The 15,830-nt window shown below is 34.4% G+C and overlaps 1 protein-coding gene across 13 annotated transcripts in view; it reads right to left on the reverse strand.

The window, feature by feature from the left end:
• Positions 1-2,764: 2,764 nt before the first annotated feature.
• LOC124552687 (poly(rC)-binding protein 3) overlaps positions 2,765-15,830 on the reverse strand; it is a 504,870-nt gene continuing 491,804 nt past the window's right edge. For 12 of the 13 annotated variants that reach the window (XM_047127010.1, XM_047127021.1, XM_047127018.1 and 9 more), the window contains one exon: positions 13,577-15,437. In XM_047127010.1, coding sequence (XP_046982966.1) covers positions 15,011-15,437 — 427 coding nt within the window. In that variant the 3' untranslated portion in view covers positions 13,577-15,010. Of the gene's footprint in view, positions 9,080-13,576; positions 15,438-15,830 lie in introns of those variants that run through there. The other variant, XM_047127022.1, reaches the window with a different exon arrangement.

Below are 15,830 nucleotides of genomic sequence, written 5' to 3' on the forward strand. Positions count from 1 at the left end.
AAATTCGTTGCTCATATTCAGCTTAGTTTTTACTCTCATCCGTAATATTGGGTACGTAAATGATTACATATTTGTTTTTGTTTCATATGAAACAAACTGGTTTCGTCACATGGTATTCTGTAACCTCTTGTCTATTTGTTACTGCTTATGAATGTGTGCAAACTGCTCGACTTAATAGCACTAAGCATATTGCTTATATTCTACATTATTTTTGCTACCACCTGTCTTTCGTACTTTCTCATTTAATGGAGGCCATCGAAATTTTTATTGACTTCTGCTTAAATGTACTGTTTGTACTCCTGTTAATAATGTGTGCAAACATTTCCAGAACTACCATCCCATTTACAAGGAAGAATGCTCTGGTTGCCAGGATTGCATAGCATTCAGTGGTAAGAAGCAACACCGTTCAAAGCAGAATTACATACCCATTCCGTAGCGAAGTATAATGAAGTTTAATAGCAATACTGTCAAAATCTGCTAAAACTGAGTTTTCCTTTACATGTGAGAAAGTTGGATTACATAGAATACGGACAATATACTTACAATGGTCTTAAATATAGCAGTTCGCACTCACATTCATAAGCAAAAACATAAAAATAAGTTAACAGAACACCAAGCAATGAAAGCAGCTTCTGTTTCACATGAAACAGGAACAAGTTTGAAATCATTTACCGCACCCAAAATTAACTGATGCAACAAGAATAAAACCGGAATACAAATAACATGGTCAAACGCAATTCAAAGAGTGCAATGCACGCTAGAAATCTTAATTGGAAGCACACCAATGAAACCAATTTCTGTTGACTATGAAACGAAAATAGACATGGAAGACTAAAAATTAGCAAATAAGAAAGCGAGTGATGGACTGACAAACTTTGAGAGCTCCGAGTTGTGTGGCAGCAAACTAAGGGCATGTTACCTTAAGTCCCTATATGAATTTCATCTCCGAGATGACTACCTCTCAAATTGCAGCAATAGGAACAGCACAGATACGTGACGATTGCTTTTAAGTGAAACTCTCAGCTCTATGTTTCTAGACAATATCAATCAAAATAATCTTTCAAGTGAATTTTAAATTACATAAAAATAAAAATTTAATATATTGTTAAACTGAACTTCCTACTTAGCATGATCTTTGGAAAGTACAAAAATTTTAACTATAGAACTTCAAATAATAAAGTCCTCACTTCCTGCACTGACCAGATATTGAAAGTAAGTAAAAATTCCTGCTTTTCAAAATACATTATGTATTTCCTTTCCCTAACATCACGAAGTTGTTCAACAGCCAAGCAGTGATGGATGGGAAGGGGAGTGAGTGCACAAATTTTAATTTCCCTGATTATTTCTCCTGTCCATCAGTTACACGGAAAGTCAGCTTAAGATGACAATAAGAAAACAGATGCAATAAAAAAATGGCCATTATTACACTAAATATAAACAAATTATTCATCAAAAAAGTGGGTGTAATAAAAATGCCCATGATGACTTTCTAAATACACATAATTTAATAATCAGAACTCAAACTTACATAAACTGTTAAATACCAACATGACAGAAAATACAAGACAGAATGTGCATTATCTAAAAATCATGTCTTTTTTAATGCCCAAATTTAAATTAAACAGTTATTGCCTCTGAAAAACAGAAAACTGTTTTATGAGTACTTTACACATCACAATACAATACATTCTCACCACTTAAATCATTTCTCACTTGAACCTAAAGCACAATTTCTTATTTTTTTCTATTTGCACCAATGTAAAAGTTACTGAAAAGATTTCACTAATTTTGCTTTGTTTCCTGAAAAGTCTACTTTTCAGGCTTATGACTTTTTCCTGAAATGGGTATTAAGTACAGGACTATAATATAAGCAAAGCACTAACAGCATGGAATTTTATCACACGTCGCAATGTTTACACAATTCCATGATCACTGCAGTAAAATTATACGAGATTTAAATTCTTGTTCATCACAATTGTCAATTAATGCCAATAGTAAATCAGCCCTCATATTTATCTCTATTTTACCCCCTATTTTACAAGAGATTAACCATCCTTCTACCCTCCCCAAAAAGCCACGCAGCCTTATCTTCCTCGATACGAGTATACAACAAACAACACAGACGTGTTTGCCTTGGTATCAAATAACAAGTACCGGCAAATACACCTACCATCAATCAATAAGTCATTTTATATGCATTACTGCATACCAGTGCAACCACATGAGAACTTTTATTTTTCTAAATTTGGAAATACATCCATTGTTTGTTCATATTTCAACTGTTAGTAAAATAAACCTGTTTTTCAATTTGTACAGTGCTTTAATTACAGTGAATGAGACATTCTGGCTCACACTATCACTCACTTGTCCTGCAAAATGACAGATTAAGTGATGGCATGATCTTAAAATTTGTCCAAATTACATTACATAGTCCCTACTTATATAAAGTTCTCATCTGATTATAGATTTGGAACACCATTAAATAGTGTCCCACATCCTCCCATTTCTTATATTTATAAATAATACAAAAATCACAAAATGAAAAAAAACAATACTGCTGTTTTTTATTTTATACAAAGATATGGCATTTCACATATGAAAACACAGCTTTTTTGTACAACTACCTACTTTAAAAATTATTTTTAATTGTTTGAATATGTTTTGACCCTGTTCATTTGAAGGCTAGTAGTAAATATATATTTTAAAACTTTCTTAACACACGTTCAATTTACACTAAAGGGAACTGGTAACCGGCCAGTACACCGGTTGTGATGGTAAACTGACAAAGCTTCTTCCATCGTCTCTTTTTTTTTTTTTAGAAAAATGGGTGTCCTGTCAATGGATTTTAATTTGGGTGACAATGTGGTTACTCTAGTCTGACGGGTGTATCTGGTCTGTTGTTGATGTTTCTGAACCCAGGTTACCACATGGTCCACTTGAATGTTACAATTGTGACTCAAAAACACTATTCCTGCAGTTTCTGCACAATATGCTGCTCAGGAGTTACAAGTGAATAAACATGTGGCAACACAGCGCTCAAGGATATTATAACTGCACAAAAGGGCATACGCACATTTCCTGAGTTAACACTGCATTTATATTATATATAAATATTAACGCACCTCACTTATATACACAAAAGGCTACTAGGTGGCTTTGGAACCAGTTTAAATTCAAACAGATTCACATGTAAGGTTCAGTCCAAAATTTGGAAAGCAAAGGAAAAAGCACATTTAAAAATGAAAAATCTGGAATGTTGCTCTTTGTGATCATGTAGCAGCAGCATTTGCATCACAGACATATAGTTCAGTACATACAATCAATGTTGGAGAGAAAATATAGGATAAAAATTTGTGTATACAATTTGACTAGAGCCTTAAATTCATTAAGGACCCACCCAAAAAATTTAAACTTCTGTACAAAGTAATCCAATAGATACTTTCCTGAAAGTTCATACTGGGTTCTTACTCTAACCTCACAAATACACTCAAATGTTTACTAATTATTAAAATCATAAGAAATAATCACTGGAATTATCAACACAGGCTTAATCATCATTTGCTGTAGAGAGGGAGACACTTATTTAGGTTATGATTTATACTACAAAAGTGGAAACTTATCTTTCCTATTACGCTTTGCACATGAGATGAGCCACAAGCTGCAACCTAGTAGCCAATATGAGATTCATAGCACAGCCTACACAAAGTAGTTTCCACTGGGAAAGTCATCCATCACAATATCAGTTTTTTCAGTAAAGAACTAGAAGTGTTCTGTTATCACAATTTAAAAGCATTAAAACTTTCTAGCAGAACATAGACCCACTTTTTACACATTGTAGCCATGACCAAGACAAAATAACTTCATGATAAAAATTACTGATATTTTAGCAGTAATTGTAAATCATAACCTGAATAAAATTCTTAAGGTTAAATTTACCAGACCAGCTTTTTAAATTAACACAGAACACTTTTGTCTCATTTTATAAAAAATGACAATATCAGGCAAAAACTTCAACAATTTTATAAAAGATATCTTTAAAATTTTGTTTAAATTATATTTATATTAGATAATTTAACATCTGTTAAAACACCTTTAAAAGTTTACAATGGAAGAAAGAACTATTTATTAACAGTACTTGATTGCCTTTCTTACAAGAAATTTCCGTTGTTTTATCCAATAAACTATTTATTGGGCATTTAGGAAAGTACAGACTAAGCCCAAAATGGAAAAGTTTTCAATATTTTTTCTGTAAACAACTGAAAAACTAACTCATTTTTCTTGTTTAGAGAGAAAATTTTCCTCAAACTGATAAATTTTGGAAGCAATGACATTCGTGACATTGCCAATATTTCATAAGCAAATAGAACAGCAATCCACCCCCTTTCGCAACCACTGACAAAGCTTGGAAAGTCATACTCAGTCACCAAAGATGGGTGTCTCAACATATAAGGCCCCTGTAACACTGTTCACAAGTAATTATGTTCCACATTCAACTCAAAATATTTCCTCATTATTGCTCTGAGCTCTAAGAATATTATTAGTTTCTGCCTACCCTTTCCTCAACAGTATTTGCTTTAAATAACTTACAAAGAGGGACATCTTATTGCACATGCATCAGAATCCAGGTCATATCAAATGCCTCAATCAGGAGCGTAAGAAAGTTGAAATAAATGATACTGCAAACAAAAATGCAACGAAAGAACAGCTTTGGACTAAACAGCTTGAAAATACAACACAGTGCTAAATCACATGGTTATTCACTGACAAATCATAAAAATAAGAAAACTGGTAAGCTAACATTCCTGTGAAAAACCATGATTTAATAGATCAAAGACATCAATTATTATTACTAGTTAGTACAGTGTGAACATGACTAAAGACCAACTGAATTTCTTCTATGAAGCAAGACCAACTGAATTTCTTTGATGGAGCAGCATCATATTTCAACTTCCTTCTCTACATGCAGGGGAATACGTGGGTTTACAAGATCATCATCCTATTTTCACACCTGGTTTCTCTACAGTTATACACTTAGGGAGGTCAGAGGGATGGATTATCTACCTTACCTGGTTTATCAGATTCACAGTTGGTAAAACAATATCATTATTGGCTCTTGGAAGAATAGGTTTTTCCTGGATGCTTAATGTTAACCATCTTCAGTATATTATGCACTAGCCACAGTTTCTGGTGAAAAAAGGATTCCTAAGGAACCGACCAACACACTGAGAAATAAAAAACAGGACCTAAAGCTTGAGATAAGAAGGACAGTAGGGCAGGAAACATTGTGACATGAAGGGTAGACAGACTTTTTAGTCTTCTTAATCCCTGAAAACACAGGTAGTTTGTACCCTTTATTTCCTAACCCGTTTAGAAACGATCATTATTGTTGAGAAGTTCATAGATACTACGAAAGCTTGCTCTGACATCCAATACAACCAATTTAAATATAAAGATAAAGACAAGAGTAAAGTTACTTGTTTTATAACGTCTGAAGCAAAACTCTTCATTTTCGGTACGGACCATATATAGATATATGTATATATATTACACTTTTATGTATATTACTTCCTTTTTAAATAAAATGCATAGCAAAAACAAAGTTCTTGTACGAAATATAAATATTTATATATTATATAGTATATATTATGAAATCTTACAATTCACAAGACTATCTTTTACATTAAACTGCATGAAAGTAATTTTCTTTTGAAAACTACGAAATGTACTTTGGCACTGAACATTTTCAATTGTGAATCAACTGCAGTTTTTTTTTCTTTTTTGGCACACACATTATCTTAATATAGATAGTTTTTAGTAAATATATTAACAGTTCTCTAATGCTCACTCTCCAAAATGTACACCTCACTTTACTGAAGAGCCATCTGCAGGCTCTTCAAAAAGTGTTTACCAACAAACACATAATGCACTTGTCTAACATGGAAGAAACTATTGTTCAACAAGAATAGCTATTTCTGTTTTTAGACTAGCATGAGAAAAACATTGCTCTTTCTGCATAAAAATACCTTCTGAAAGATATCCACTATCTGCATTAGTAAAAAACACTAAAATTTATAAGTTATTGCAAATAATTTTACAACAAATATATGCAGTGCAGTGAACTTTTAAATGCTCACAATTCCTAAAAAACAAACACATTGAAAATTATACTTAAGCTTATCAACCTACAAGAGATAACTGACATATAGTTTAGTATAAACAGCCTTACATAAATATTTATGAGCTTAGTGCACTTAAAAACATTCATCTCTACTAAATATTGACGATTGTCCAGATGCCAAATGACAACAACTCTATCTCTTATTTTTAAGAATGTTTTACAATAACCTATGAACTACTGTGTATCAGAGAGAAGTATTTATTGTACACAAGTTATTATAACATATCTTTTATGTATCATTTACCCTCTGTCACATCAAGATCAGCACAAATGTGCTAACAATGGTATATCAGTTATTAAAATAAATAAGTATACTAAAAGATATGTAGATCTGATATTTTTAAGTAATGAAGTCTGCCAATGCATACTTACAAAAATCTTAAAGAATCAAAGACAAAATTATTTTGTACTGTAAGTGTATACACATGGCACAAAGTGTTTATTGTAGTATTATGATTTGCCATATCAGTATCCCTACTGTAATGACTAGATTAGAAGGAAACTAGGTGACACACTGACCAGCCTTCTTCACTGATACTAATTCTGTGCCACAACAGCACACAACACATTCCAAGCCCCATCACAAAAATATTCTTACAAATTAATGTAGTTTTTGTATGATTATCAGCCCCGACTACTTTCAGACACAAACAATTTTTTTATAATAATATACAATATTTAAAACAAAATGCACGTAACGGCAACTGGTGAAGCTTTAGCATTTACAAACCAGCAAGGTAATTCAATATATTACTTAAATGAGCAGCAAACAACCAAATTCCTTGCAAATTGCTTATTACAAAACGAGGACTATATGCCGATAAGAGTCAATTAAACTGTAATGTATCACCACAATAAGCACTTGACCAGATAAAACGCAAAATATGAAGTATGTTATATCCAATTAGAATGATTTGTAAAAGTTAATTTTCAATAAAAAAAGTAGCTAATGAACACAAATTACAGTATGTGATACAGCAAAAATGTGGTCCTATCCAGATCTTAAAAATACAATTCTTAAAAACTGAATGACAGATACCTAAATAAAGACACACAAAACTACACAACTCCAAAAGGAGCCTCCTCAATATAAAAAGTTTATATCTCCATAATTTACTGTCATTCTGCATACAAGTTGGTTTGCATAAAACTTCAGTTTGCTTTGACACACAGTTTTTTTTTTTTATATAAACAGAGTACACAAAATATACTAACTATTCACAGTACGCTTTTACAGAAGAATGAAGTATATGTTGGTATAATAATAGAAGTCTTTCTACTAGAACACTTAAAATGTGCATTATATGGTTTCTAAATTTTAAAACTGTAAATAATTTGGCACATGAACTAGTGCTCAGGATATGTAATGGAAGCAAATCTGACAACTGTATTAATAGGGGGATATGTGGTATCGTACTAATGTGTTTGCATTCTTTCAAGTTATCAGTCCCTACTTTATACTCAGTATACCTACTCAACAGCACTCAACTTCTTAAATCAGTATTTTGCAATATTTCATCAGCTGCTTTCATGACTAGATGATTGTAAAAAAGCATTTTAATGACATGCTTATTTCAGTTAGTACTTTAACAATAACTAAGCACAGAGCATCTGTAAACTGCTAACATTTTTATAACCAAGATGTTCACAGAACATCACAGAAAATGAATAAAATATTTTACATGTGCCCTAGTGTGATATGATTCTTTCTCCAAAATGATATGAATCAATAGCAATTATGTAAAGTATTGACTGAGAACTCCAACAAACGGTGTAATTTTGATTATTCGCCCCCACTCCCAAACTGTTCCCTATTTATCTATGTGTGTATAGTATTTACACACTGATCTCACCAGCACTCTTATGCCAATACTGAAAAACTTGAGCAGCTTTTGTGAGAGTGTACTGAGAAACACCATATCTTAAAATACTGATTCAGTTTCCATGTAATTTCAGTACAAATCACTTATAGCAATCAATTATGTTTTAAGATGAAACACTGATATGGCTAGATTTAAGATACGTATAAAACTGATGAAAATTTCAACAGGTCAAGGAAGACTAAAATGTTTGCCAACTGATTCACTACCCAGTCACAATACTGTGCCACAACTGTGTTGACAGTGTAATATGTCACAGTACAATAAAATTACAAGGGCACTGAACAACAAACATGATTTTCATTCTAAGCCCATTATGTGGTTTACTTTTTCTGTTGGGCAGTGAGAATTTGCTCTTCAAGAAAAGAAAACACTTATCATAGCTAATCATTACTGCTAACATTAACAACTTCATGAAGGGAATGCCATTAAATGACAATAACAGGAGCAATTAAGAGTGTAACCACTGTAAAATATTACATACAATAAACAAAACAAAAAAAATCTTTGGCTTGATCCCCTTTTACCTCCTAGCTAAATTTTCACATGGCAAATTGTCATTCCACTAATTTAAAACATTTTTGAATAACTTACTGTGTTAAAAATAAATAATACAATGGGATAGCAACTTGCCAATGATGTTAAAGCTCTGCCTGTATTAAAACTTAAGTCCGTTCTTTCTTCTTTGACTTTACCATGGCTTTCCAAAGAAAATAAACACACAAAAGTCAGTTTGCTACAATTCCAATTTTCACAGATATTTCTGCTGAACCTCACTTCTTTATCATAAACAGTATACAGTAGACTATGTCTCTTAATGTGCATCAACTTTACCAAAACTTAACAATGTACAGTGAGTGCTGCATCACTTGCTTTAAATGACTTTTGAAGACCATTCCTATCAGGAAGTCAAATTAAAATAATATACCATCTTAGTTAATGAATTGGAGCTTTGACAATATGATTTGGTGCAATGTAATGGTAACCTGGCAGTGGCATCCCAGCTGTTTCCATAGATATCCTGCAACAGACAAATATAACACAGTCTTCAATAAACACGTGAAGATATATACTTAAATTTCAGGTAAGTTATATGCTGCAGAGGAGGTAGAAAATCACACCTCATTAAAAAAGCAAGCATCCTAAATAAGTAAATGGTATGACCAGTTTTGCTACTAAATCATTCAAGGTCCATAAAAAACAGGTGATTATCTGAGACAATCTTCTATATGTGATATTTAAAAGCAAAATATCAGATTGGAACCAACGCTTGACACTTCTGTTTTATTACCCTGAAATAAGTACACCTCTGTGTGAACTAAATGTCAATATTCTAAACAACAAGAGAGGCAGGAAACTTTTCAATCTTGCAATAATAGATTGCCCTTATCAATTACCCTAACATATCTATTGAAAGCACTATCTACATGTTATCTGTCTAGTAGGTTTCCAATCATTCAGTTTATTTCACAAAGTGCTATATTTTAACACGGAATACAAAAAAAATCTTGGGAATTTTGACACTTATCCACGAACATAAACTTTCTGTAAGTTAATTCTGAACCTGTGAGATTGGCTGCACAAGTAGCACCCTGTAATACCAATGAAAAGCACAATGCTCCCCCTCAGTACATACTTCCCCTCTTACACAGCTTAAACATAAAATCTTCTTAATGGTGCCTTGCAAGTTAGGCAAACTGTATATTTAATATGATACCATAGCAACAACAAACTATTTTTTTCCATGTAGATCAACCTGTGATGTGCAATGTTCAGATGAGGCACTCAATACTATTCAATCATGATTTACAAAAATATATAAAGGTAAAACACCATGTCACACGGTAAACCTCTTAACTGGGTAAAATCAGGAATCCACAACCAAAATGTTACTTATGGCTCTTTCAGAATTACCTTTAGGTTCAGGAAGATGGGGAAATGTGTTTCCTACAACATGGAACAAATTCAATATTGAAATTTTTTTCCACGTTATTGTATTGGGAGGCAGAATAGCGATAAAATAAAATAACCGTGACTCGTGCAAGGGTCCTGTTGCCTGTAATAGTCTGGCAAGTAGCAGAAAATATGACCATCTGGAAGGAAAATAGCATCTGTACTCTTAGCTATGAGCAGCAATTTTAAAATTTCCATTAAGCACCTGTAAGACTATTTTGCACGACACATGCAAGAATACATAACATGAAATAATGGATTATTCAACACAGAGTATGGGACATTTCCCACTACTGCACTACTTAGATACCTCTACATAAAACAAAAAAAAATCTATACACAAGTTACTGGAGTTAAGGCAGAATGTTGTTTAACAGTTTGACAGCACAGCCCTAAAACTGATCACATATCACTAGCTGAGCAAATACAAGGGTTCCATCATAGGACACCAAGTTTGAAAGCAAGCTTGAGGGTAAAAAACCCAGAGTGGTGGTGCAAAGATATTCAATCTTTCAGTGAAATAGCAATCTGCACTATTTTAGTGAATTAAGAGTTCTTTCATTCTGGTAGATGCATGATAGTACCTGATAAATCACACACTGCATGTCTGCAATAGTGATTCTTCTGAGACTACTACACTTGTGATCCTATTTGAACTTACTTTGTATAGCCATTTTCGTGACAAATGTGTGCTTACTTGATGATAAAGGATAGAAGTGAGGAAATAATAAACAATTTATGCCAGGTGAAACTTTCACAGAATGTAAAATCTGCTGAGGAAGCTTGACAAAACGAAAGGTTCCAGATGTATAAAGCTGTTTCTTACACAGTCTTCAATGATAATTGTTTATAATCTGCAAAAGTACGTAAATGAAGAGAAATAAAACTTCACTACAAACACTTGTTGCTGTGAGGTCACAGTAAACTACTCTAGTGCTTAATGGACAACATATGATCCTGGGATGTCTTCACAAAGAGAACTTTTATTTACACCATCCATTTCACATATAATTTCATTTCTGCATTTGTTTAAATTATACACAGAAACTGCAAACCTGCAACCTTGTAGAATCATGTCACTATCTTTGGAATGTAAAGACATTTCTGTTTTAACCCCCCTCCCTGAATTTTCATAAAAAAGTATTAAGATCTTTGTTACTTTATTTCTGCTTATAACTTTTCTAAACTGCTGTACAACAAGGTACTGTGTATTTGAGCCATCACTGTGTATTAGACAGCAAAACTCAAAAATGGCTCACAGACACTTGAAAATGATTTGAGATTTCTCAAAGCAGAACGTATGCCGTTAGTTATACAAATATAGTTTAAGTTAGACTGTCTACACTGCACGATTACTGAAATCAAATTAAAATATCACCTTTTCAAAAGCTTTTTTTTGCCATTTCCTAACATACATGGCTGAAGATGTATTGAGCAAGGAAACAGCATTCTTAATTTTGCTGTCACTTAATGTATTTCTGGGAACAAGTGTGCTCATTTGGAAGTAAGTGCATTAGAAGAAGAAGAAGAAATTATGCAACAGCACTCTAGAGCAATATAACCACGATGGCCTAGCTAAACTTAACAAAAAGTGGTTCTACTGATAAAATAAGCAACAACATATTCTACATAAAGTGGCTATGCAAGCGGGGGGATACATCAAAGCTTAATTGTTACATTAAGCATCCACCCGACAAACATCCAGATGGTGAAAAAAAAAAAAACCGCACATACACCTCACCCAACCTGCTTGTTATACTATCTGTTGTTGCTATTTACCAGACTATTTCGGCAACTGCATATCTAAGATATGGAACTGTTGCACAACCAGTTAAGAGGTTTCTTGTTCAGTGAATAAAAAATATGATTGTGACAAATCTCTGCAAGGGATTAAAGTAAAGAAGGTACATAAAGGAAAAATGTAACATGCTTACCGGACAATTTGGCACAGGCTGGATGGTGAGGAGGATGGGGTTCTTCCGTGGTTATTGGTTAAAAGTCTCAGTCAGCATCTCTTCAAAACTTCAATACCACTTGACACTAACTTTGCTGTTTTCTAACAATTGAGGACAGAAAAATAGTTGCCCTCCATATGTGAAAGGTTATGATCCACATTACCTCCAAACCAATGTTGTTACAATCTACCATGTTATATCTGACTAGTCATAAGTTCACAACAGCATTTGTGTATCATCCACAATGATTAAAATGTTGCACATTACACATAGTTATAATCTTTCTGATAATTTACCTAACAACAGCAATGCAAATGAAAATTTTCTTTACAACAAAAGGAGTTAAGTACCATTAATGTCCAACCAGTGAATAATGCCTCACAAAGTGACACCACCCACCCAACTCCCGACCTGAGATTTCATATTAAGGCAGACAGAGAGCCACACAACTCCCACACATTGATAAGCATTTAGTTTTTTTATGTACAGATACTAATTTATCATACATGACATGTACCTCAAAATTTCCTAATATGAGAGAATTACATTAAATACAATTAATAGAAATTTGAGTATGGAAAAAACTAACAAAATATGTTGAGACCACCACTCATATCAAGGGGAAAAATTGGGGAGAATAGTTACATTTAACTGTCATTTCTTTGAGGGGAGGAAAAGAACTATTTTTCTGATTATCATTTGCAAGTGTTCACCTCTACTCATTTAAGTTTCACTTTAGTTTCATACCTGTCCTGTCTTTGGCACATGAAATGCCACCGCCTAACAATTCTTCAGTGTCACTGTATGATTTCTGCTCACAAATATAGGCCGTTTAATGCCAACACAAGATGCAGTTATACTTTGTTAAGAATGAGGTGACTACTTGCTTTCTAAATAATGTCCACTTTGCAGATGGGACAGTTTATGTCAACTTTCTTTTCACTAAATTTCTTAATAGAAAGAAAGAAATAATGATTAATTTAGCAAGTACAAATTATTGTACCACAACCTGCAGCAGTTCTGATAGAAAAGCAAGAAACTCCTCAAATCGATTGATCCCAACAAAAAAATACTGACACTAACCACTTTTCCTACTTACATCGTGCCACAAAGTTTACGGTAATGACCACCATTTTCATGTATATTTCTAGAACTTTGTACTCTTAAAGAGTAAACTTAAACTGAAATGGTAACATTATCACCAAACTTCCACTTAAATTGGGATCAATACCTTGACCACATAACAGAAGAATAATAAGAATACAAGAAGGGATTCTGTAGCTCTAGTTGTAGTCTGACACCTAATATAAAACTACTACTATTTCTAACCAGAGAATAGAAAGAAAGAAAGGAGAAGGAGAGGGAGAGGGAGAGGGAGAGGGAGGGAGAGAGAGAGAGAGAGAGAGAGAGAGAGAGAGAGAGAGAGGGAGGGAGGGAGAGAGAGAGAGAGAGAGAGAGAGAGAGGGAGGGAGGGAGAGAGAGAGAGAGAGAGAGAGAGAGAGAGAGAGATGTTAACTCTGAAGTTTGATTACAAATTGTAAGATTAGTTTAATATCTCTGGGAACACATGGTTGAAAATTAAAACAGAAAAGAAAGCCTTCTGACCAATAAACATGTGTTTTTGTTGTATTTTATTCATTAACTTTACAATTCTCAGTCACAATCTTCTGAATAATGTCTACAGTCAAATAAGAAAAGTTGTACAACAAATGACATTACAATATGTAAACGGTTTCTATTCTGTCTCCACGATGTGATAAAGCAAATGAATCCAAGAAAATCTTCACAAATCATGTATGACAAAGTTGTACTGATATGTTATCATACTCTTGACAAAATGACAAAACTCTAAGAAATTCCTTTAATAAAAAAACAAATAAGGCAACTGGGAGGAGAGAAATTTACTATAAAATCTGAGAAAATTACGCGAAAGAAGGTACAATCTTTGAAAATGCTATCACAATAATAAAAACACACAATATTGTCACTAATGTTTTAACACTGGAAAGCAAAATTCTGGCAATACAGTACAGATTATCGTCTCACAAAAATGTGGCTCGACACTATTTTGTTTCAAAAATGAGTGATATTTCTTGATCCCTCAATAAACATTTATGAATTATATATTATCAGTCCACGTAAAAATAAACTGTATAATGTAGTTGTCCCATGATCCATAAGAATTGGGGAAAACATATTGATCACTAACATAAAAATATCCAAGAGGAAATTCAGTTACTTGAAAATATCTCCAACAGAAAATATATATCAAAAATTAGAAAGTCTTACGATTTTGGCTACGCCAATACAGAATATAAAAACACACGTCACTCAACGCAAAGTACTTACTTGGCATCAAAAAAGTCTAAAATATGGGAGTTATAGGTGATGCATATTAAAAAATGTCACTAACAGTTGGATGAAATGACAGATAATAACCTAATGTGTGAATATTGTTTTAGTGGAGATCTAATCATGTTGTTGTTGCCTACCACTCCATCTAATACAACAACCATGTCTGTTCTATTACAAATATCTTCAGAACTAAGATAAGCTGTCCAGAAAATAAAATTTTACCTTCTCGAAGAGGATGAACTACAAGACTAAGGTGCGAACAAACCTCTGTAAATGAAACATTTCACAAGATATTTAAAATATGTTAATTCCCATCTTTAGAAGAAAAGCCAAAACTTTCACCAGTAAATACAATGAAGCAGGGAAAGACAGAAGGAAAATTTGAGAAGTAATAGCATACGTGAATTTAATCGACAGAGCAGCAGTAGTGTACTTGTGTCTGACGAGTCAGAATAGTGCGTAACACTTACAGAGAAATGGAAACAAATGGCGTCTCGTGTACTTATAAGAGAACTGTCCTGTCTCCTGTGGCCAAATAGAGAGGTTACAGAAAAAAAAAAAAAATTCAATAACAGTACCGAACAGACACGAGTAATCAGTATAACTAGTAACACTGTCATTTTCTGACGACGTCCCACGACGAAACGATGTGTCGAGACGCCGGTGACGTCCCTGTTGCAGGCACTCGCCTAGTAGGGAGCAAACTTGCTGCGCTCCGTCTTCATCTTGCCGGAATCCTGGCCAACTCCTTGGCCCGAGGCGGGACTGCGCAGACGTGGGGCGTACGGCTTGTGCGCACCACCCCCTGTTCCCGCGCCACCACCAGACGTGCGGTGAACCCCGGTAGTGCGGACAGGTGCGCCCCCACCGGCGCCGCCTCCTCCGAGGAGCTCAGTCAGGCCTCCGAGGGCCGTGAGTGAAGAGAGAGCATTGAGTGCACCCGGCTTCGAGAGCAGCTGTGCCAGTGGAATGGCCGAAGCCAGAGGTGACACGCCGCTGCCGGGTGCCCCACCTGCTCCCCCTGCACCACCGCCGCCGGTAGGACCACCCGCACCCGCACCACCAGGGTTGGAGCCAGGATTTTGGGCTTCAAGGTTAGCTTTCTGCAGTTCAACACTGGTGGGAGAAACAGAAGAGAGAGACACTGGAGATATTGGTACCAGGTATTCGGTGTGATAGGAATGGCAGAAAAACACAGGCCTTTTCTCCTTAACCTGTCAGAGCCCAGCTAGGCCGTCAAAGCTAATCTCGAAATCTGCAGAAATAAAAGTTTCCACTGCAGATAAAACTGAGCCAGCTACTTATTTACAATGGTGCAATCCAAAAGTCACCTATGCGTTATAATTAGTAGAACCGGAAATAAGAAAACCGACACACTTTGCACAGTTGTGCAGAAAATTCAATTTCATTTACTAACAAATTGGCTGTACAGCACCAGGAAGCCAAATCTTTTAATGTCCTGTGAGAATAATATATTCGACAATGAACATTTGAACAGTAAGTGCTTTA

This window comes from Schistocerca americana, chromosome 10 (assembly GCF_021461395.2).
Source record: "Schistocerca americana isolate TAMUIC-IGC-003095 chromosome 10, iqSchAmer2.1, whole genome shotgun sequence".
Taxonomy (NCBI): domain Eukaryota; kingdom Metazoa; phylum Arthropoda; class Insecta; order Orthoptera; family Acrididae; genus Schistocerca; species Schistocerca americana.